General features: G+C 42.0%; 2 protein-coding genes across 4 annotated transcripts; both read left to right on the forward strand.

The window, feature by feature from the left end:
- Nucleotides 1-4,000: 4,000 nt before the first annotated feature.
- On the forward strand, nucleotides 4,001-11,147 carry LOC134195641 (inositol-pentakisphosphate 2-kinase-like). Of its 3 annotated transcripts, XM_062664702.1 has the most exons (14): nucleotides 4,001-4,138; nucleotides 4,197-4,294; nucleotides 4,351-4,407; nucleotides 4,472-4,640; nucleotides 4,697-4,908; nucleotides 6,144-6,224; nucleotides 6,287-6,345; nucleotides 6,406-6,478; nucleotides 6,536-6,568; nucleotides 6,636-6,852; nucleotides 10,300-10,426; nucleotides 10,502-10,566; nucleotides 10,623-10,743; nucleotides 10,800-11,147. In XM_062664702.1, exons 2-14 carry the CDS (start codon nucleotides 4,223-4,225, stop codon nucleotides 10,942-10,944), a joined length of 1,431 nt encoding a protein of 476 aa, XP_062520686.1. In that variant the 5' UTR covers nucleotides 4,001-4,138; nucleotides 4,197-4,222; the 3' UTR covers nucleotides 10,945-11,147. The 3 variants fall into 3 exon arrangements, with proteins under 3 accessions (XP_062520686.1, XP_062520687.1, XP_062520685.1); XM_062664703.1 differs by lacking the exon at nucleotides 4,001-4,138 and having other exon boundaries at nucleotides 4,173-4,294; nucleotides 10,841-11,147; XM_062664701.1 differs by lacking the exon at nucleotides 4,001-4,138 and having other exon boundaries at nucleotides 4,177-4,294.
- A 116-nt stretch (nucleotides 11,148-11,263) lies between these two features.
- LOC134195956 (protein transport protein Sec61 subunit alpha) lies at nucleotides 11,264-23,343 on the forward strand. Its single transcript, XM_062665042.1, has 15 exons — nucleotides 11,264-11,391; nucleotides 11,463-11,530; nucleotides 11,613-11,678; nucleotides 12,456-12,534; nucleotides 12,595-12,726; nucleotides 16,434-16,543; nucleotides 19,335-19,405; nucleotides 21,951-22,033; nucleotides 22,094-22,254; nucleotides 22,328-22,432; nucleotides 22,489-22,581; nucleotides 22,638-22,829; nucleotides 22,888-22,964; nucleotides 23,019-23,089; nucleotides 23,160-23,343. The coding sequence occupies exons 1-15, from the start codon at nucleotides 11,385-11,387 to the stop codon at nucleotides 23,273-23,275; spliced, it is 1,431 nt and encodes a 476-aa protein (XP_062521026.1). The 5' UTR covers nucleotides 11,264-11,384; the 3' UTR covers nucleotides 23,276-23,343.
- The last annotated feature ends 395 nt before the right edge of the window (nucleotides 23,344-23,738 follow it).

The following is a 23,738-nucleotide window of genomic DNA, read 5'->3' on the forward strand; positions in this document are numbered from 1 at the left end:
TATTTACACAGCTGTCACCGTCTAACCGCAAATAGCTAAATAGCTACTAGGCACAGGTTGTCGTAATGAGGTGACCCCAGAGCCGCCAGAGCTAAAACAAAACATTAATGTGAGAAAACATGCACATGCAAATGTAGATTAGGCGTCACTGTGTCGCTCTGACTTTGGATATCGTAACAATAATTAGCCACGTACACCGAAAATTCACGCTGTCAGAATGCAGAAACACTGTGGAACGAGCCAAATGTTACACAGGACATTTCTTCTCCTTACGTGCTGGAGTAAGGAGCGTGTTCACTAGACGCCTGGTTGTTGGTGAGAAAACATGCACATTACAAATGTAGATTAGGCGTTTTACCCGAGGCCCAGATATCCGACTAAGGGTATAGTAGTCGTCTGACGTGCTACCGTACGACCGTATTTATACTCGATTAGTGTAGATGCAAATGAAGCTATTCCGACCAATAGACGAGAAGTGGTGCCATTACCGACCAATAGACGAATGTGATGTCATTACAAGGCTCTGCCTTTTTCTTCGTTTAGCAGCTGTGCTACGAGAATTCAGCCATCGGGCGTCTGTACATGTTGTTTATTCCTTTGCTCTAGATAAGGGTGTAGCAAGTACAAACAACGCCTAATCTACATTTAAAACATGCAAGTTATTTCCACCAACAACCAGGCGTCTATTAGTCGTCAACGCGCGCGTTACTCCAGCACGTATGGCGAAGATAGCCTGCAACATTTGGCTTGTTCCCCAGTGGTACTGTATAGAATGGTTTTGCAGTCTGACAGCTTGAATTTTCGGTGTGCATGGCTACTCATGGTTACGGTATCCAAAGTCAGAGCAAACAGAGACGCCTAGCCTCGTCCCCAGACTCTCTCGCGCTAGTCTTGTCCGGTGCCCGTATAACAATTCCAGGCGCGAGAGAGTCTGGGATCATCCCGCCTACTTCCTGCCATATATCCTTACTAAATGGTCATTATGTGTCACCCCCAACGTCATCAAGTGTCCCGTAACTTCAAAATCAAATTATCGTTAGAACTAATTCAATGAACAAGCACTTGAAGTGCAAACCCTCAGCCGGTATGCACCTTGAAGGTAAATTTGTCGCGCTATGACAAAATCGTATGACAGAATGGTATGATGTGGGTAATAAATAAGAAGCATTATTGAAATTGTCACAGGTCGAGCTTGAGGTAAGTCACGTGACTGGCTGCTACCGTGTACAACGGGTAGCTATGCAGTCCATCAGCCAACGTCCCGTAGGACCTCGCTTCTATTTTTACAACCTTTGCTAGTCGGTTCTTTGTGCAGGTGATTGTTTGTGCAGCTTTTGAGGTCGTAACTATGGCCAGTTTTAGGCGTGGCATACGTACCAGAGCCAAAACAAAATTAGATGTGGGAACGTTACAAATGCAGCTAGATTAGCTAGGCGTTGTTTCTAAATGCATGTTACAAATGTAGTTGTTTCCAAATGATGGAACAAGCCAAATGTTACAAGTCGGAGAGCCTCGACGCTAGGCCGGCTGGCAATCTTCGCCTTACGTGATGAAGTAACGGGCTTGATCATTGTTCTGTTTGTTGGTGGGAAACCTAGGTTACAAATGGAGACCAAACAAGCAGCTTACCGCCGATTTTCCAGCTCACAAGATGTAAAAGTCTCGTTCTTTGTGCAGCTTCTGTAGGCGTCTTGTTGTTTGTGCGGCTTCTCTAGCTAGACGTCGCCTACTGTTGTAATGAGGTGACCCCAGAGCCAAAACAAAACATCAATGCGGGAAAACATGCACGTGCACATGTAGATTAGCTAGGCGTCTGTTCGCTCTGACTTTGGATACCGTAAAACAGAAATGAATAGAGACGCACCAGCGTACTTACAGGTCGAGCCGCTTTGTCCCACAAACAGACGCTGTCATGGACAATGCACGTTCTCCTTCGCAAATTCCCGTCAAACGCCAAATTTCTGTTGAAGACGACACTAGTGAACGTTGCAACAACAACACGGCCGCTCAGCCACGCACACCCAAAATTCAAGCTGGCAGACTGCAGAACCACTATGCAGAAACACTGTGGAACAAGCAAAATGTTACAAGTCAGGTACAGCTACACACCTCGCCCTGGTTGTTGTTGGGAAACATACACGTACAAATGTATGTGCTAAACCTTTAAAGCAAAGAACTAAATACCATGTACAGGACGGACGTCCGATGGCCGAATTCTCGTTAGCAGCTACCAAACAAAGCGAGGTGGAGCCTCATGATGACATCACGTTCGTCTATTGGTCAGTAATGACACCACTTCTCGTCTATTGGTCGGAATAGCTTTATTTGCATCTCCGCTAACCAACTATATATATATATATATATATATATATATATATATATATATATATATATATATACGGTCGTTGGGTCGTACGTACGGTCATCGAACGACTACTATACCCTCCACCCGGAAATTCGGGCCTCGGGTAATAAACTACCACACGGGATGCTATGACCATTGTTTGGTGTTTGTGGCGTATCCAGCACTTGCAGACAACTGAAGGATGTTGAAAAGGTAGGTCTATGGCGTGTTGGTGAAGGGTGTCGTGTAGGCTTGTAGTCTGAGATCTACAATTGGCGGAGTGATGACCTACGTAGATGACACGCGGCCATTACCGTTTGCGCGCAGACTAGACTCTGTAGCAAAAAGCGCGCAATGACAAGGGAAGGGGTTGATCTTGACATGAAACTACGGTCTGGAGGGTCAACTTGAAGCTTCCAGGGCTAGTCTTTCGCAAAAAGATGTATTTGTTTTCATACTTGAAGACTTCTCGAAGGGTAGACGGTAGTTTCATGTCAAGATCAACCCCTTCCCTTGTCATTGCGCGCTTTTGCTACAGAGTCTAGTCTGCGCGCAAACGCTAGTGGCCACACAGGAGATACGCGTGTGAACTAGGTAGAAGCTATAAGGTCGTCACTCCGCCAATTATAGATCTCAAACTACAAGCCTACACGACACCCGTCACCAACACTCCCTAGACTTACCTTTTCAACATGCTTCAGTTGTCTGCAAGTGCTGGATATGCCACAAACACCAAACAATGGTCATAGCGTTCCGTGTGGTACGTTTATTGGATTAGTTGTAAGGCTAATTTGATTTTGCAGTTACGGGACACTTGATGACGTTGGGGGTGACAGTGAAGACGTTGGGGGGTGACAGTGATGACGTTGGGGGTGACAGTGATGACGTTGGGGGTGACAGTGATGACGTTGGGGGTGGGTGACAGTGATGACGTTGGGGGGTGACAGTGATGACGTTGGGGGGTGACAGTGATGACGTTGGGGGTGACATGATGACGTTGGGGGTGGCGTGATGACGTTGGGGGTGACACTTAGTGACCATTTAGTAAGGAGATATGGCAGAAAGTAGCAGGATGATCCCAGACTCTCACGCGAATGGAATTGTTATGCGGGCACCAGACAAGACTAGCGCGAAAGAGTCTGGGGACGAGGCTAGAGACGCCTAGTCTACATTTGCACGTGCATGTTTTGTTTTGGCTCTGGCGGCTTTGGGGTCACTTCATTACGACAACCTGTGCCTATTTAGCTGTGAGTCTAAATGATTGCGGTTAGACGGTGATAGCTGTGTAAATCCGGTAGGCGTAACCACCACGTGAGGGGATTTTCAACGGCGTGAAGTTCGTGCCTTCTGATCCCCAACTGCCTTACGTACACCTACACATGTCTTAGCATGTGGTGTGCATGTACACCAGTGCTTCTCTATTCACTTCTACCTGCTACACCCTTGCTAGAGAGACTAGACATCATGTACAGAATGGAAGACCGATGGCCGAATTCTCGCTAGCAGCTACCAAACAAAGAGAGGTGGAGCCTTAAGATGACATCACGTTCGTCTATTGGTCGGTAATGACACCACTTCTCGTCTACAGGTCGGAATAGCTTCATTTGCATCTGTATAGATACGGTCGGTCCTCCAGCCGGTCGCACGTCAGACGACTACTACACCCTTAGCCCAGATATCCGGGCCTCGGGTAACAACAGAACTTACATCTGTCTACAACTGCTAACGCGAAATCAATCGCTTTCTTGGGTGACGACTCTTATACGGGAATCTAACATTACGTAACCATATCCCGTATGTGGAAATGTATACGGGACGTGTCATGTAATCTTTAATATCAATGTCTGAGTAGACGATGCACAGTTTCTGTTGTCGCTGATGTTCTTAGCTTCTCAATGGCAGTATCGTGGGGAAGGGCACGTCAGTCTTGTCCTATTCCGTACAAAGGAGGTATTTGTATAACAGACTTTTGGTTTGCTAACTTTGCTTGATTCTGATAATTTCAGCCTCCAATTGTGCTGCGTTTACGCAAGAAGTTCGTCAGCGTCGAGGCCAAGATGGAGGTTGGTCAATTAGTTATTTCAAATAGTAGCTTTGGTTTTGTTTTGAAGTGTTAACTCACTGAAGGCTCACGGTTCCTACGCCCTGCATGGCAGCACAGCAGAACAATTGTCATATGTTGAGTCCGTGATGAAGCCTTTGTTGGGATCGGAGTTTGTGCTGCAGCAGCGGATAGTTCAGCTACCTCAGCAATTTGTCGAAGACATCAGCAAGAAAGTTGCTGTACACAGACCAAGTAACTAGGTTGAAATACGTGAGTTTACATATGTGGGTGTGGCAATTTGTGAATAGGCAAACGATGTTGTAAAACGGTTGACTGTGATCTTGGAGAAGCTATTTTGATGCCGGACGTTTGTTTTCTGCCAAGTACTGATGCTAAACTGCCTGTCCCTGACACAAGAAAGGTGTACGAGATAAGTGTGCCATTTGTGCACAAACAATTAGCAGATGGGTATCAGATGGCAATGGACGAGGACATTCCAACTTTTTGCGTGGAGATTAAGGTAATTTGTTATATCTAAATTTAGTAAGTGATAGTAAGTTGACAGTATTTATTAATACAACTACTGGTCTCTATGCTATTTTTGATTTAAAAAGAGCAGTACTTGTAAAATTTATCTAAAATCGTTACAAAGTGATAGTCGTTTTCCCGTGACCACCAAGTCCCTAAACTAAAATGGTATGTAATTGTCAAAGAAACGAAATTATCACATATGGGGCATAAAAGTGCCTCATGGTTATGCAATGTTGGGTTCTCCTATGAATGTTGTAAGCCACGAGAGCAATTGATATTGTGTAGGCAGTTGCAGATTGATAAGTTCGTTTTTTCCAGGAGACGTGGCAATCACAAACCTGAAGTACACTGTTCTGGTAAAAACTCTTTCTTGAACATTTTTCAGATCTGTTTGGCAGTTTGTCAATTGCCTCTGGTGCCATGTACATTAAATTGCAAATACTGCTGAGTAACATACTCGCTCAGTCACACAACTGTCATAACTTGGTGTCATTAAAAGTCAGTTGAAATAACTTTTTGGACACATTTGTGTTGACACACACACACACACACACACACACACACACACACACACACACACACACACACACACACACACACACACACACACACACACAACACACACACATCACACACACACACACACACACACACACACACACACACACACACACACACACACACACATCTACCATGCCATGATTTATAACTAGGCTTATCTATGACTTTATGAATCTTAATATTGGCACTTAACAACTGTCATATTTTAACATCAGTCTTTGCTTGTATTTCTCACTAGCAACTATACATGCAGCTCAACCCTCTTGATTGTGTAATGTAGAATTATACGTAAGGGAGTTTTAGATTGAGAATGGTATCACACACTAGCCTCATCCCCAGGGGTTTGCCTTGCTCCTCCGTGCGGCTGTTCGACGAGTGTACTATGATGTCAGCCTAGTCATGTGACGCGTGAGTGCTGCATGGAGGAGCGAGGCGAACGCCTGGGGACAAGGCTAATCACATACAGTAAAGGATACATTGGCATTTGACTTACTGTACGTGTGCTAAGACTTGTACTTAATACAGGAAAGGTACTACACATAGTTATGCTTTTCATTTGCTATTGAAGCATAAGCTACTATCTTTAGTAAAAATCAGGCATAATCAAGATTGGGATAATTCATGCATATTAGCTTGACAACACGCTACCATGTGTTTTACTAGCCAAAATGTGGGTTTTTGCATCTCTCATCAACTTCAAGAAAGAAACCCAGCTGTAAGTTTTGTATGTTTCAGATACTGAAGGTGACCTTCTTGGATTGGTTTGGTAGAGTGTACAGTATGCAACATTGTTGTCTGATATGCAGGTGAAGAATGGCAAGTGGGAGTTACCTAGCGCATATTGTCCTTTGGACTTGTTTTCTGGGTATATTGACATTTATTAAAGAATGTCACAGCGCTATTTTCAGTCATATGCTGCTACTAGAAACTTGCGAAGGGTCAAGATTGCATTGCATGGTCTTTTGAAAACTCCACAGAATAACCTGAAAGTTTTCAAGGTCAGTAATGCTTCACTTTTGGTGTACTACAACAGCTACTGTTTGTGTGATGTCTAGAATGGTGTAGTAGTTTATACTGGCGATATTGGGGTATACATTCTCTTCTCTGCTGCTTGCATATTGTTTCTGACTAATGAGGTTTGGTTATTATATATAGGAGTCTTCTCTTCAAGATCAGTTGGATCGGTTGACGAAGCATTTTAGGCCATATATGTGTGGACCAGTAAAAGAGAGCCTTGTTGATTTACTTGCAAGAATTCTAACTGCACCTCAATGTGAAAGAGAACAGTTAGAAAAGCAACCAGTATGTTCGAGAAGTGCTACTGCTGAGAGACCAGAAATCGTTATTGCCAATGGTATCAACACTGATCCAAGTAAAGTCAGCTTAATTAAAAATGCGAACTTACTAATAGGCAGATGTATACCCACAAAAATTTACATACCATAATTATTCTAATTGTAGTGCCTCTAAATAATAATTATCAATCTAAATGGTTCTCCAATTAGAGTGTAAAAAATAATTATGACTTCACAAGTCGCTTCGCTAAAGGGGTGCTTAGATAATTAGAGTCATAGGGCTCATTGTAGAATGTAACATACTACACTGCTAAAAAGGAAAACATGTTAAGTGCACCCTAAACTGTGCTCTGCGTATCTTCCTGTTCTTCAATTACCATCTAGAAAATGTTACAGGATACAGCAGTGAAGCGCCATGTAGGCAATCAATCAAGACCTATTGTTACCGTATAACGGGTTATTTTTGCGGTCTTAAATTACTGCGATTTACTGCGAATTAAATTTCTTCAACCAGGAAGACAGTTACTGGTACACATATGTACATGTGTTGGAACAGTGGCTTCCTGGGACTCCGAGAATAGGCCTAAATATCTGCGATTTTTTTGTTCGTTGTGTTTTTTTTGTATAATTCGCAGAAATATTATGATCACAGAAATATGCGGTTGTACAGTAATTGTTTTGCAATGATTCTAATTAGCTAAGGACCTCTAAAATAGTATTGTTTCCAAAAGGCGCTCTAATTAGACCCTAAATTAATTGCAACTCTAGACTGCGCGTCAGTAAGAGGGGTGCTTCTATTATAATAACTAGTTGTACAGTATTCGCAGGTGGCACCTCGCGTTGGTGAGTAACACGTCACAATGGAGTTTTCTGATCATCTAATGAAACGCCGCGCTTTAGGCTACCTGCTGGACAATACGTAAACAATTTGTTGAAACCCTGTCATGGAAGTAAACTTTCTTGTAATTTACATTACGTATCTAAGCCTGGTAGGTAGTTGTCGCTTTGCGACCATGATCAAGACAATTAAATGTACAGTATAAGTATGCACTCCATTCCGTTGTAATGAGTGGTATGGTATACTTGTTGACATATAAATTGATATCGGCAAACATTGACTATCTACAGTATTAGATACAGCACAGCATAGTAAGGGGATTGATCATACTGTACTGCGGGACGTGTGAGTAGTTGACTGTAGGTGGCATACTGGTTAGCAGTCAGCTTCTGAAGGTGTTTCTCAGTTGTCAAGTACACACAATACCTAGCTACAATACAAAAGGATGGGGCGACAGAACTTTATCAGGCTTTTTGTCGCCATTTGGTCACTTGCACAAATCATTCCTATACCGATCTGTAGTCGGACATATATATCAAGTTCTTGATAGATAGCCATATAGGACCACGCCCCTTTCTGTTGTATGACCCCAAGCCTCACTATGCTTGGCAATTATGGTAGGCAGGCAGATTATTGTTAATATGTGAATTTTTAAACTGCACGAGGGTGTCTCCAAATAGCAGAACAAAAAAATGTGTTTCTTAGAATAGCTAGCCAAGACAAATGTTATCATTTCCATGTCGTTTGTTACAGTCTTGCATGGCCACCCTACATCTTCTTCATGACAGCAAATGAGAATTTTTTTCTATTTTGTTGGTGAAACGGGTATTTTCCTAATCCCTTTCAAATATGCATCTTCATCTATTCTGCATATTCAGCTCTGCCCCCAAACGTGATGTGCTGACCCTAACCTATCAGCTCACAAAATTTTAAATATTCAGCAATACACTGTACAGTTCCCACTGTCAGCATCTGGGATTTGTGTTGCTGTTTTGGTTTGCATTCATGTAGTCAATCTGTTTTGTCTGTCATCACTGTAGTATGATCATCTATCTTTCTCAGACAGGCATATGGAAACGAGGCGTTTGAAAGTGTGAAATTGAAGAGCCAGTCAACAGCACGTCTAGCTCTGCTTTACTTATTATTTATTTAGGCTATTAGGTTCTATCTAAGCATTTCTTACAAAGAAAACTGAAGGATAAAACTTTTTCATATCAAAGACTTACTATTTCTGTATACAATGGGTAGAGCGACGGTCATTATCCAATTATCTTATAAGACCAAGGAACTATGCAACTAAACCATGTAGGTTAACTGGTGTAATATGGTACAACTGGTGTAATATGGTACAACTGGAGCAGCTTTTAGAACTTGTGCAAAATAGACTGTCAGCTAGCATTGAGGGTTTAGCAGTTTAGTGCTTTTTCATATTAGACAAGAATGGACATAATAGGATGCATCTCACTGTCTAGAATCTGTGTCCCATCTTCCTCAAATGTGCCCCAATGCATCAAATGTATTGTAGGAAAATCATTGGCGAAAGTAGTACTTGGTGAAGATTCGGGTCTGTTCATTGGAGGCTAAGATTTTCATCTTGACAAAAATTGGTCAACTTAGATTATCATGAACCATTTTCTTGGCAATTTTGTTCTTTTCTAGTTGTAGTACTGGGTCTGTTTTTCTTGTCATGATATAGGTTTGCACAAAAGTATTCATGTAACAGCAATAATAGTGTAGATGATCACAAGTTACATAAGCAAGGCAATCTGTTTACGAAAAGATGATGTAATAGAGGGTGAAATCAAAGCAAACAATAACAAGGTGAGATTTACAATTTTAGGGTAGTGAAATGGAAAGGTGGGTAAGCAAAAACTTGGAACATTTTGTGGATTATAAAATTTGAAGACATCTTTGAATTATGTAGTATTTGCAGTTCTTAGACCTTGTTTCCGCTAGCTAAACTTGTTTAGCTTAAACGAGTTCATAAACTAAACCTATTTCAAATGGCAACTGTTTGACTAGGGACTTCTGCATCCAGGATGTGCGGGTTATTCGGACCAATCCATAGTGCAATGGCGTAGTATTCCTGGAACAACACTTGGTATAATACTTTGGGCTGCTCCGTCGCCAAGTCAGAGCAACAGTTGCTGTACATGAAGTAGCTACTGATTTTGCTCCTTTATTTAAATAGGCTTTCATCTTTTGAGGCAAACCCTTATTCTTTAATTTGGTTCGAACAATCATGCTGTTGGCCAACTGTGTTATCTGAGTATTCACTGCTAGGATAGTTGCAGTCGCATAACTAAAATATATACATGAGTGCTTTGTACTGGAAGACATAGGGTTAGTGTTTTGAGTAAATCTTGTGAGGTGTCCCAGTGATGGATGTATTCCAATGTATACTGTATATGCTAACAGTGGATCTGATGCAGCTAGGTATGTGGTCATCAGCATGTGACTACGTATGTAGACAAGGTAGTTATCAGTGTGAGGGAAGTTTTGCAATTACATCTGATGTTCTAACTTTGAATGGTCTCTTGACTGACCACTAAGTCACTTGTGGCAGGGTAACAGCTAGACTACAAAAAGTTGGTAGAATTGTTGATTAATGTATTATTTTGTGAAAATAGAATATACTGATGGCACAAGTAGCAACCAAGATTTTATTGACATTCTGTGTCACTAGGAACGAGACCTTGTAAGATATTAGATGCTGTTTTGAACATTCAGCGGTGGGATGATCTTGGATCACATGGAATCTTGCCATATTATCGTCGGCTATTAGATCACTTGAAAGGATGTCCTGATGACAGGTCACTGTGAAACATGCATGCAGTTTGTAGCTTGCTAGTTACATATGCCATAATCTGAGGCATCAACGTATACAGGAAAAGATGGGGAATAGACGTACCGGTGTCACATGTTGATCAAAATGCTGCACTGGCATCCTCTGGTAAGTACATTAATTAAACTTGTTACCACTGTACCTGTCGATTATGTTTCTTTAAGATGATGGGAGTGTGGAGTATGCATTGCAGAAAGTCCGACATTATTTGGTTGCAGCTACAGCCAAGGACTGTTCTATTATGATATCTATAAAGCCAAGACAGACAATCGCAAATGCTTGCAGGTTGAACGGCTTGTTTTGTAGATTGACGATGTGTTTGATTTGTTTGTGAATGTTAGGGAACTGACCTTTGACTATGCAGTTGCTGTTGTTGATTTAGATCCTAAAGGAATTGAAAGAGTTGACAAGTATGTCCACGAAGATCGTGCCATTTTGGACATGTATCTTGCATTGCTAGAAAATGATCAATATCATAATCAGTAGCAGCTTTCTCAGCTTGCAAGCTTTCTGCCAAGGATGATTGTTTATCAGATTCTATTTCTTTATACTTTGATTGCAGTGTATAGATATGTTTGCAAAAACACCGAAATGAATTTGCTTGCATAGTCTTTATCATACTCCATAGTTTATTATTGCAGCTCTTGTTGACAAGAGACGACATTATCATAATATGTATGTTTGTAAAATGATTGTAGCCTATGTGTGTCTACATGCATCTTACCTGGCTAGCTCTGACGTCACCAAAGACAAAAAATATGCGCGACCTGACCTTGGGATTTCGAAGGTCTACTACGTCAGAGTTGCCCACGTGTGGTTACAGTTAGACGTACGTCACAGGTCTGTCTGCTTTGTTCTCCTTGCTTGCTTTTTGAGGAGATATTTGTGAATTTAATACGCTGTAGTTTGTCGAACAAGTTGGAAAGATGGGTGGTATGTAGATGGCGCATAGAATAGACAAGTTTGTGTGAACATGCTATGTGAGTCACTGTTCTTCTGTGCAGTTAAAATTCTAGAGTGGCTGAAACCGTTTATATCGATCATTCCCGAAGTTGCCAAGCCCGAACGAAAGGTGAATTCGTGCTTGCTCGCCGTCGTTACTTACAGTTTAGCTAGGTTACTTGCAATGCAAATTCTCTCGTCGTTCTTTTTAGATTCAGTTTAGAGAGAAGGTGCTATGGACAGCTATTACTCTTTTCATCTTTCTTGTTTGTTGTCAGGTAAGAAAGTTCGCGGTGTCCTTGGTGTTTGACGCTTGTGTCTGGCATGTTACTCTTAGAGATCTTGTTTTTGTAGCTTCTTTTTTACCTGCTTAGATGCGAAAGTCGTAATTTAGACATGAGGCGTATTTGTTGGTACAATTGATTTGGCCGGGCCTCTTTGGAGACATGACCACGTGGCATGCGTGTAGCACCGAAGTACAGTAGCTCCTACTGTGCGTGCGCTACAAGTTATTGTTTGCATGTTAGTGTGGGAAAACATGTTTATTGCCTGTAGAGTGTACGCAAGTTGCGACAACGAGTATGTTCGGTGCAAGAATGGAAACAACAGGATGTAACACAAATACGCACGATACGCAGAACGAGTGCGCATGTCAGGCTCGTCTTACGGCTACAACTGTTGTCTTTTGAAAACACCATTGTCGTGTTGTCTTGACCTCTAATTTTAGAAAACCAGCCTTGTATAACGTACGGCATGTTGAATGAGGAGATTGTTCAGAAAAATCTACTGGTGTCATAAAACTGTGAGTAACTAATCATAGTCTATATACAGAGAGTAAGAGAGAAAGCTTGGGCCATTGATAGCTCAGATCAATTTCAGCATATTGATTCCACAGCAAGCATGTTATGAACACTGCTGTTTTCGAACATTTCCAACAAATCTGGACAGTCAGCCAGTAAATTGTGTATTGTTGTGTAATAGTATTCTAGAGGGTTTGTGTAACAGAGAGACATTTAGTCACTCAAATGTGGTTGTTAATGTACTGTTGTGTTTAGATTCCATTGTTTGGGATAATGTCATCTGACTCTGCTGATCCTTTTTATTGGATGCGTGTCATCATGGCTTCGAATCGAGGTATTGGTACTGTACTGGTAATATGCAATGAGACTCTGGAAATATGCATATGAATATTAGGAACTTTGATGGAGCTTGGAATATCACCAATTGTGACATCAAGTCTTATTATGCAGTTGCTGCAGGGAGCTAAGTTGATTGAAGTGGGTGACACTCCAAAAGAGAAGGCTCTTTTCAATGGAGCACAAAAACGTGAGGCCTTTATAGCAATAGCATAATAGTGAAACAATTTTGGACTTTAATGAGACAATTAGGGTTTAGCTTTAGGGTAGTGTCTGTGATACACACACACACACACACACACACACACACACACACACACACACACACACACACACACACACACACACACACACACACACTCACGCATGCATGCACGTTGACACATCTCCTCCTCCTCCTCCTCCTCTTCCTCCTGTATTGCTTCCGTCTAAGCGGACATGCTACTCCTTCAGTGGGGAGTAAGACAAAGTCACAAACAGTTTTCCCATGCATTTTGATGCATTTGTGTACGGCATAGCCTCCTTTATCTTCGAAAGTACTTCTTACATGTCTGGCATTCAGTGGCTCCTTTTTGCTCATGTATAGGTTTTTTTCTTTCAGCAATACATTTGTGTCTCTTCAAGTCACTAATGCATCTGAAACCTCTGAGACATTCAGGGCAGACAACAGTTTGTAAATCAGCATTGCCAAATGACACTTGACTAGACTCCAGGCAGGCATGGTAATGGTCTTTCCAGGCAGATCTTGACTTATTTGCTAAGTCATACAAACAGCTTTCTGGAATCTTCAGATCATTGAGGTCTTTACACACACACCACACACACACACACACACACACACACACACACACACACACACACTACTTGGCTATTTAGTGCCAATTAAATTAAGGGATAACTGCTTTGGAAAAATCAGAATTGTTTTATGTTACCAATTCATAGTTTTATTGTATCCATGCCAGGCAACAGTTTTAATTTTTCGGTTACATCTTTACTGCAAATAGCAGGTCAGATCTAGAGTTGTTGTTGTGGTGTTTCAACTTCTGGTAAACAGCATAATTCCAATGTGGACGAGGTGAAGAGTGTCTGGTGTTGTGATTCTTTCATCTATCTATGCTTTACTGCATGAGTCATTTAATTAACACAGAAAGCAGTTGGGGTTAGCACTATCATCCACACCAAACAGCTTTTGTGCATTGTTAGTATTGACATCTTCAGGGAATAATTTATCTGGATTCGAATTGCAGTTTGCATGCCAAATTTCATCACCTGCTATTCACTTTCCAGGTGTGTTGCACAAAACGGGATACATTCAACGACTTGTGTGGCTTGTGCATTATACCGTCATCTACGCTTGGGCTTGTGTTTGAACCCTGCATCCACGCTTTTTACGCCAACAGGCTCAAGGCTATCGTGTTGTACTTACATGAGCCCTGATGTTGTTACCTGACTGGCTGGCTGCATGTATGACAGCACGCGTGACATGAATGACAGTGTGAGTGACTGTATAGCTGTGCATGCACCAGAGCCTTGCAGTTGCTTCATTAGTTAGTTCTCACTGCTCTTTGAAGACTTTTTGACCGTATGACTATCGTTGTGTACTTCCTCTTTCTCTCTCGAGTGGCTGGGTGTTCTCTTGTTTTCAAATTTATGTGATCAACATTTCAACTGTGCTTAAAGAGGGCAAGGATGCGGCTTGCAGAGCCTAATTGTATCAGTGGTGGCGCTTACTATCTAAAATGTGTACTGCTATAAATAGAACTTGTGATATTGCTAATCAACTTTTACGGTTGCTAATCAACTTGAAAGATGCATTGCACAAGTTACTGCCAAAAAATTATTCTCTGATCTTGGATTTTGAAAGTTTTTCATATATGTTGACTTGAGGCTACAATAAAGTTTCCTTTTATTTTGCTTGCTCGTCCATGTCAATGGCAGAATTCCTGGTAGCACATGTGGTGGTCATTTCTTTGCAGACTGGCTTAACAGACATAAGCAACATTTGTGTGAGGTTCAACCTGGCTAGCGAGACTACACAATGTCCAGGAGGACGGGAGTGATACATGATATCACCCCTTGGGCAATGAATGACATTGGAGTGATAATTGGTTATCATTCCGCCTGTTCTTTTGAAGTTCCATAGTAACGGGATATAAGTCATTCCTCGCGTATTTACTTAGGTGACCCTTAGCCTCGGTGCCAGATCGCTTTTGCACGTGAAGTGACAGGGTGAGTGGTTGAGAGGGCGGGGAGAAAACGGTCTGAGGACTATGCCGATCAATCTAGCTTGGAAGAGGAGGGCCGTTCTTTGCTCAATTGCAACCGCACCAATCAAAATCCCCCACTGAGAAAGACAGCCAATCGGTGATGAGAATGCTAATAAGAACACAGCAGGATGACATTATTGTGTGTGCAGCTGCAGGGCTAATGAGCAAAGTGATTGCATTTACAGCTTGTTAGGTTAGTGTGGGAGCTCTTGTACCAATGATGCCAATCAGTGCTGCAGACTGACCGTTCGATGTTGTCTGGTATGGATGACTTTCAAGCAATGCCTGACGATGAAGCCAAGCATGCATTACTGCCATGTCCGTGGTTTGCCTAGTGGCGTGCAGCTAGAATTTGAAGTCACGCATATTTTCTCTTCGCTTCCTTGTCCTTAGCTAGACGGACGTCTTTGCGCGCTTTCCAACAGGCTTTCAAAGGTCGCCCATCATTCATGTTCTTCCGCATATCTGTGGCCGATAGCAGCAGCCAATGATTTCTGGCAATACTTCGTGGATATCGATCCTACAGTGCTAAGGGTTTGCAGCTGCCTTTGTTGGTGAATCGGAATCGTCTGCATGGGAATCGAAAAATGCAGAAGGACGTACCTCTTCTGCAATAGCGCAACCAGTAGCTGTTGCTCTATGAAAGTTCAAGTACAGTTCCTGCTTGATACTCTAGACAAGCTGTGTTTATCACGCCCTGACTTGAACTTACTGCCACAAATTGTACGCTTGTCCGAAGATACAGATATTCTAGGTGTGATGAATTTGCAAAACATTACACGTGCATTAATTCTACACTTGTCTGAAGAATACGGCGTGAGACTTTCTAGATGGAAGCAGACTGGCCGTCATAGATGCCTTAGAATCGTGAAACGTTGTAATTACACGCTTGTTCTCAAATCATTGTAAGTAGCTTGTTATTGCTAATAACTGTGAGACCTGTTTAAAGTAATGACTAAGTAAGTCATTACGTCTACTTCCGAACTCAATTACAATAGCATGGTCCTCTGACTGCTTTTTTCTTTCTGCCCTCTCACTCGCCCTCCCCAAAACTCACGTGCAAAAAGAAATCTGGCACTGATGCTAGTGACCTTGGGTATCAACTCTGATAAATTTGATATCACCCTTGTGACCATGTGATAACCTTTACTTGTTTTGGTTGGTTTGGCATATTGACAGGATCTCTGCACCTTTCAGTTTGAAGGGGATGATTGTTTGAATCTGGAGCTTTCTGCTTTATGAGAGAAACTTGACAGTCTGATCTTATTTGGTTGCTTGGGTGTTGGGACTGAGTTGAATTATTCTGGTTTTGTCATAGTATTTTAATTTCTAATGCTATCATTTTTGAAATGGTGAGAAAATGGGAAACTGTGGAGACTCATTAAAACAATTAATAAACATAATTTGTATGTACTCAGCAATAAATTCTCATTTTTGCCTGAGGCACGGAAGCACTAGCTTACAGTAACGCGGGCACGGCCGAATCGACGACTCTCCACACTTCCGCACATTCATTCATTATAACTAGGAATTTAATTGAATGTTTATTACTTTGTAGCTTTGCTGTGGGTGAATAGAGCTGTAGCCTGTAATCAAAACTTGTTGATTGTGCTTTGGTTTTGTCATTTAGTGTTTGGTATGGTTATTACCTTGGGACAGTCTGTTGTTTATGTCATGACGGGAATGTATGGAGATCCTAGCAGTTTGGGTTATGGAATCTGTTTGCTCATTGTCATTCAGGTAAGTAGTATCTTTGTTATATTGGTATTTTGTGACATGTTTATGATTTAACCACTGACGTGCTGTGTGTGTGTGTGTGTGTGTGTGTGTGTGTGTGTGTGTGTGTGTGGTGCGATAGCTCAGTTGGGTAGAGAGTCATCATTATGGAGTGATTACATCTGGGACCTTGCAGGGTTATAGGTTCAAGTCACAGTGATGTCGAGCTATGGCATAATTCCCTTGAGCAACAAACTTACACGCAATTGCCTCTCTTGACTCAAGAGTATAAATGAGTACCTGGTCTTTGACTGGGGTGGCAAAGGCCTCCGACTGCGACAAAGTCCATCAGCCACTGGGATCCAGGTGGGACTTCGGGTGCCCACACCACAGCTGGCGTTGCAGTCGGTGCTCTTGCGAGCACCTGGCCAGGCTCCAGGAGATCGTTTAGCACGGCTCACAGTTCCTGCTTAGTGCACAGGAACCCATCCATCTGGCTGGGGGCATTACCGTTTAACGGCAGCTTCTTACCATTTTCATTCTGTGTGTGTGTGTGTGTGTGTGTGTGTGTGTGTGTGTGTGTGTGTGTGTGTGTGTGTGTGTGTGTGTGTGTGTGTGTGTGTGTGGTGCCTTTTCTGCTTTTGAAGCAAGGGAGGACTGACTGTCCATAAATGTACTGTTTGGATCATTTAATCAAATTAAGTTTTTCTTTATCTGTATGTCGTTCTTCTTGTGTCAGGCACTGACCCCGCGTAGAATTCTCAATGATGCAAATGCTACGCATTCCACTTCATTCGACCTACGCCCACATCAGTCCCGTGTAGACTGTACGTTGTCGTCACCCTTCGCAACACTTCCAGTAATCGGAGACTTCTTGCCGATTAAAGCCGCTCTTCTAGCGCTAGCATTTCTCTCTATTGATTGCATTTACATCGAATCTAATGTACATATACAGTGTATTCTGCATCAAGACTGATTTCTACCCTCAATGTGCACCTCACCAATTGCATACTGCACATCTGCTCACCTACATCATTATCAGCAAAGTGGTGGCATTTGTTGCACCACAACGAAGAGTGCAGCACATATCTGCTCGTAAAAGGAATGCAAACAACTTACAAGTGTAAAAACATTTTGAAAAATGAGAAAGATGCAGGGTTGCCATACGAAAAAGAATAGAAACAAGACCATGTAGAGTGTGCTGTGACATTTTTCATGATTAAAATCATACAAACTGAGCAATACATCATCCTTACATTGCACCATTTTCTAACAAGAGTGTAATCATGAAAGATGTCTCAGACACCCTACATGGTCTTGTTTCTATTCTTTTTCGTACGGCAACTCTACATCTTTCTCAGTTTTCAAAATATTTTTATACTTGTATATATGGTGGTGTTCTTATTGATGTAAGCGGGCTTGACTATATCAGAGAGCAGCAAACGTTTCTAACTAACCCTAGAATGACTCGATAGTCATGAGTAGAATGATGCAACATCCATGCAAGGACACATGCTCTGGTTGCTCATGTAGCAAGCGTATTTGATAGTCTTCTAACAAAACCAGAAAAATGCACTACTGTATTATGTAGCCCCAAGAAGTTTCATAGCTAATGGCAGGACACACGTGTTCTGTCACGCTTTTTCTGTGATGCTGTTCCCCTCTCACCTGGACAACAGGACACACGCATGCATACATAAGCATATTACCATGTAGATGCTTACAAACTATGGCCCATCTCTACAAGGCACAATGTTGTGGATTTATTCTAAACCCTAACTATGAGTAAGCAAATTATTGCTTTGATTGGACACCAGTTGCATGGATGCTAGCTTTTTTTTGAAAGATTGTGTTGAAATCACCATACAGCGCTAGTAGATCAACAAATTTACCATGTATTACTAGGATTTACAAGTCATATGACGAGCAATAAACATAGGCTCATATGGCAAATTGTTCTTTAGGATGGGAAGGGTGCTAATAATGGATAGCAGTTTTTAAGTGAGAAAGAAAGTAGTGGTTTCATACAGTGGCAGTCACTGAATAGTTATTGCTGAACCTCTAAGAATTGAGGGCCCTCACTGTGTTTATACATAAGACTTACAAGATGTTGTCAGCTGTGTAGCATGTTATACTAACACCAGTACCCAGGCCTTTGCTATACGATGACACTGTTTTGCATCTGTCATATCATGTAAGACTTGAGTAGAAATTCACTAGCACCAGTGTGTTGGTCAACTTGTGCATTCTGAGGCGAGTATGCCGCTAGTCTGGGTGAGTCACTCAAGTCTTAACAACATGGAATGCACTTATGCAAGCTAATGCATTAAGTAGATAGTAGATAGTAGACAGTCACTTTAATCGTATTAAGTGCAATACCATCAGTAAATTCAGTTGGCAGTGCTTGGCAAAAACTGTTATGCATTATGCCCTTCTTACGTATGTATCCTTTTTAATGTTGGGATTCAATATTAATGTTGGGATTCGATATTAATGTTGGGATTCAATATTAATGTTGGGATTCAATACTAATGTTGGGATTCAATGTGGATGGCTTTTCTGGGGATTATTAAGTCTCAGGGTGCACATGTGCAGCAAGATTTTGCGGTAGTGTGTGTGTGTGTGTGTGTGTGTGTGTGTGTGTGTGTGAGCATGAGTGCATCTGTCTACCTGACCATGAAACCTGCAAGTAAGTTTGCACAAATACACACCAAATTGATATTAAAAGGCTCTCTTATGAATGAACCAACAGTCTGTCTTTCTGTCTGTTTGTCTGCATGTTAGAGTACAATGTAATTTGCTTGTTGTCTTTCAGCTGTTTTGTGCTGGACTGATTGTCCTACTTCTTGATGAGTTACTACAGAAGGGCTATGGGCTTGGATCAGGGTAATGTCAATGTATATTATGTTTATTACCTCATGCGCATGTGCAAAGGGGTAAAGTAATAATTGTTTCTGTTGTCATTGTTGTCGTCCACATGCGAATTGCGATATCTAAAGATTTAGGCATCAGAGTGGTAATTGGCATCAAAAGATTAGAAATGAAAAATATAAGCTATATAGACTTCCTGGTACTTGCAAAGACTCTAGAGGCAAGAAAAAGCGAGTTTTGACGAGGCTTGGCCATGCGTTGGTATCCGAGGCTAAATTCGTGACTGTGATTCTTGGTAACCAATCACGTTACAGCCTTGTCTTCTAATCTTCTAGTGTAACATGTGTGCCTGTTCCTGCCGCGCTTCTTTCAAAGGCCCCAGTTTTTTATTGTTGTTTGCTGCACGTCAAGTACACAGCAGCACACAGGATCGTGATGTGTTTACACACTTCTATGATTCCAGAGGGTGAGAAAAAGCAAGTTTTGGACAAGGTTTGCACATGTGTTGGCATATGAGGTTAGATGCGCAACTGATCTTTGTTCGTTTTCTTTGAAACCTGTTAGGCAGCCTCTTTCTTGCTTCTGCGAACGGTTTTGGCCAAGCTACTGTCTGTGGAGATGTGTCAGCATAGACAACTCAGACCAAGGTGTCTGATGTTTTATGCAAATTAGCTTCAAATTTGGGGACCAATACAGAGAATCATGTTTGATTTTGGATTTCTGGCAGTTTTTACTTTTGGATAAATCACACGCACGCACGCGCTTATGGCATCTATAGCTTAACCATTAGAGAGCCACATTTGGAGAATGCGTACATCTGGGACTTTGAGGTCATAAGTTCAGGATGTGTTCAGGCATAATTCCCATAGACAAGGAACTCACACATAATTATCTTTCTTGACTCGGAGTATAAACAAGTACCTCGTCTTCCTTTGACTGAGGATGGTAGTGGCCATTAGCTGTGACTTGACCATCAGCAGCTGAGGGCCCCTTTAGCACATAAGGTGCCCAAAATGTCAGTTGGCATCACAAGCCCTTGCTCCTGCGAGTACCTGGCTTGGCTCCAGCAGATTGCTAGTGCAGTCCTACAGTTCTCGTGAGCAGTGCACAACAGTCCAGCTGTAAAGCTGAAGTGTAGCTTGAAATGGCAACTCCTGATGTTTACCATTTGCTCTGTGTGTGTGTGTGTGTGTGTGTGTGTGTGTGTGTGTGTGTGTGTGTGTGTGTGTGTGTGTGTGTGTGTGTGTGTGTGTGTGTGACACTGGGGTTTCTCCTTGTTCTTTTCCTGGCACTCCACTCAATGATGAAGAAATTATAGAGGCCATTAGAAAGTTGAAGAATGGTGAGGCAACTGGTCAGGACGGACTAACGGCAGAGTCTCAAATCTGGACCACCTGAACTTGTCAACTGGCTAATTGAAACTATTAAGGTTCTATGAAGATGAAGTGGTTAGATTGATTGTTGACCTGCACGATGGTACACGTTGTGTTGTACGAAATAGGGGGAAATCTTGTCAAGGTTTGAAGTAACCACAGGTGTCCGTCAAGGGTGTGTGTGTTGTCTCCAATCTTGTTCAGTTTTGTTTATGGACAGAATTATGAGTGAGACTCTGGACAAGGTTAAGGGTCTGGCATTGAGATTGCTTACAGAACAGATGGTGGTCTATTTGTGAATTATCAAGTAAAACCTGATGTCACACATAAGATCAAAGCTTCCATGTATGCTGATGATTTAGCTCTAATAGATACATCAAGTTGTGAGTTGCAACAGATGGTGAATGCTTTCCATGATGCATGTATGAAATGGGGTATGAGGATCAACACTGAGCATTGGTGCTAAAGAGGGAAACATCTCGATAGCTGGTCGTGTTCAGGAGAATGTTCCTGAATGTTTCTATTTGGACAGCATTGTGACTAAGTCTGGGGATTGCGGAGGTTGTTGGACGTATTCAGAAGGCTAGCAGGACATGTTCTTGGACACGTAGAGTTTTCGCCAACCGGGTATTTAGCAAGAACACAAACTGCGAGCCTTTAGGTCACTAGTGATGCCAGTTTATGATATGGTTGTGAGACTTGGGCAGTCACTCAAGTAGATATTCAAAGACTGCATATGCACTGTATTAGATCTATCTTGGGTGTACAAAACTGAACAAGATAAGAAATACCATCAACTTGAAATCTGCCAACGAAGAACCAATTGAACGTTGAATTTCAACATCAAAGATTACGGTGGCTTGGTCACTATATAGAACGGATGAACGTCTCTCGTCCACAAAGTTGTTTCTGACAAGCAAGTTGCATAATGTAAAATGCCCTCAGCATGGTTGAAAGATCAGGTGGGTTGATACCATGCAATGAGACCTGGTATCATGCAGTGAGACGTGTTACAAGCCAATGACCGCACTTCCTGACAGAAACTTTTGTGATGCTGAAGCCCATAGTGGGTATTGGCAGAATTCCAGGTTGTGTGTGTGCGTGCGTGCGTGCATGCGTGCGTGTGTGTGGGTCTGTGGGTGTTTGCATCCAAGCATGTGATGGGCATTTGTCTTCTGCTTTTGAAGGATATCTCTATTCATTGCCACCAACATTTGTGAGACAATAGTATGGAAGGCTTTCAGCCCTGCTACTATTAACACAGGACGTGGTAAGTGTTACCAAGCCTTTTATGGTGACTAGGGACTTTACTAAATTTATCATTTTGTAGGGACTGAGTTTGAAGGAGCTGTTATTGCTCTCTTCCATTTGCTGGCTACCCGTGGTGACAAAGTTCGTGCCTTACGAGAAGCGTTTTATCGCCAAAATCTGCCCAATCTGATGAGTCTTTTTGCAACAGTACTTGTCTTCTCAGTTGTCATCTACTTTCAGGTAAGTTATCCCAGTTGTGTATTACATAATTGGATTGGATATCATGCATTGTTTTTCTGTATTGAATTGTTAGGGATTTAGGGTTGACCTTCCCATCAAGTCTTCTCGTTATCGTGGTCAAACCAGCACTTACCCCATCAAGCTTTTCTACACATCAAACATTCCTATTATTCTTCAAGTGATTTAGCCTTTTTTTGTCACCAAGAAAAGGGATTGAAACTGTTTGTCTTTTAGAGTGCTCTAGTGTCTAACTTGTATGTTATCTCTCAAATGTTGTCAGCTAAGTTTAGTGGATTTTTTCTTGTCAGCCTGTTAGGAGTTTGGCAGGTGTTACGTTTGTTTGAGTCAAGTAGTATGCAGTTGTTCAAGTCTTTCTTTTCCAGGAGGTTGGAGGGGGTGGACCTGCCAGATCTTATCCTGTAGGAGGATTGTGCTACTACATGTCTCCTCCTGAGACTGTGTCTCGTGTGATAGAAGATCCTATTCATGCTGTTATCTACATCATGTTTATGCTTGGATCCTGTGCTTTCTTCTCGAAGACGTGGATTGATGTGTCTGGATCTTCAGCAAAAGACGTACATGGACAGTTACTGGGTGTGTGGCGCATGTGTAGTTATGATGTGGTTGCTGTAGGTGGCTAAACAATTGAAGGAACAGCAGATGGTAATGAGGGGCCACAGAGAAACAAGCATGATCAAGGAGCTGAATAGGTTTGTTAAGCTGTCAATAATTGTAGGGTGATTTGTTATTATAGTATGGTGCAGGTACATTCCAACTGCTGCTGCCTTTGGTGGGCTCTGCATTGGTGCACTCTCCGTCCTTGCTGACTTTTTGGGTAAATCAGTAGCTGCAGTATATTTTTGTGAATGAAGACTACTAACTATGGTATGGTTTGATTTGTGTAGGTGCTATTGGCTCTGGTACTGGAATTCTTTTGGCAGTTACCATTATTTACCAGTATTTCGAAATTTTTGTGAAAGAACAGAGTGAAATGGGAGGATTTGGAGCCATGTTCTTCTAGTCATTGTAGTAGGTTTCTGGCTGTGGTGTAGCAAGTGTGTTAATAATGTGATTCTGGTCTTATCAGTATGGTTTCTCTCATCAGAAATTAATATATCCACTAGCCCTCACCCGCCCTATGGGCGGTAGGAATTGCGCTACACCTAGATAGTAGCTACCTGTAAGCGAAGAAACCGTAAAAATTGCCAGTCGTCCATTATTTGGCACGTAGGGTAGCCCCCATGTCACAATTTCACTGTAGGGCGGGTCCACTCTTGCACAGCCCCTCTTAACGCGCGCGCGAGGAGTACGCAGAGGTCAATCTCTTGTTTTTCCTTTTTGTGAGATTCCGCTTGTAGGAAAGCAAACTGCATTCACAGTCAAGGTCCGTAGCATACTGTACGTGTACTGTATAGACATGCTAAAAGCTAGAGCAATGTGTATGCGGAATATATTGTAGCCCTCTAGCTAATGATGTATGAATA

The sequence above is a fragment of the Corticium candelabrum genome, chromosome 20 (assembly GCF_963422355.1).
Source record: "Corticium candelabrum chromosome 20, ooCorCand1.1, whole genome shotgun sequence".
Taxonomy (NCBI): Eukaryota; Metazoa; Porifera; class Homoscleromorpha; order Homosclerophorida; family Plakinidae; genus Corticium; species Corticium candelabrum.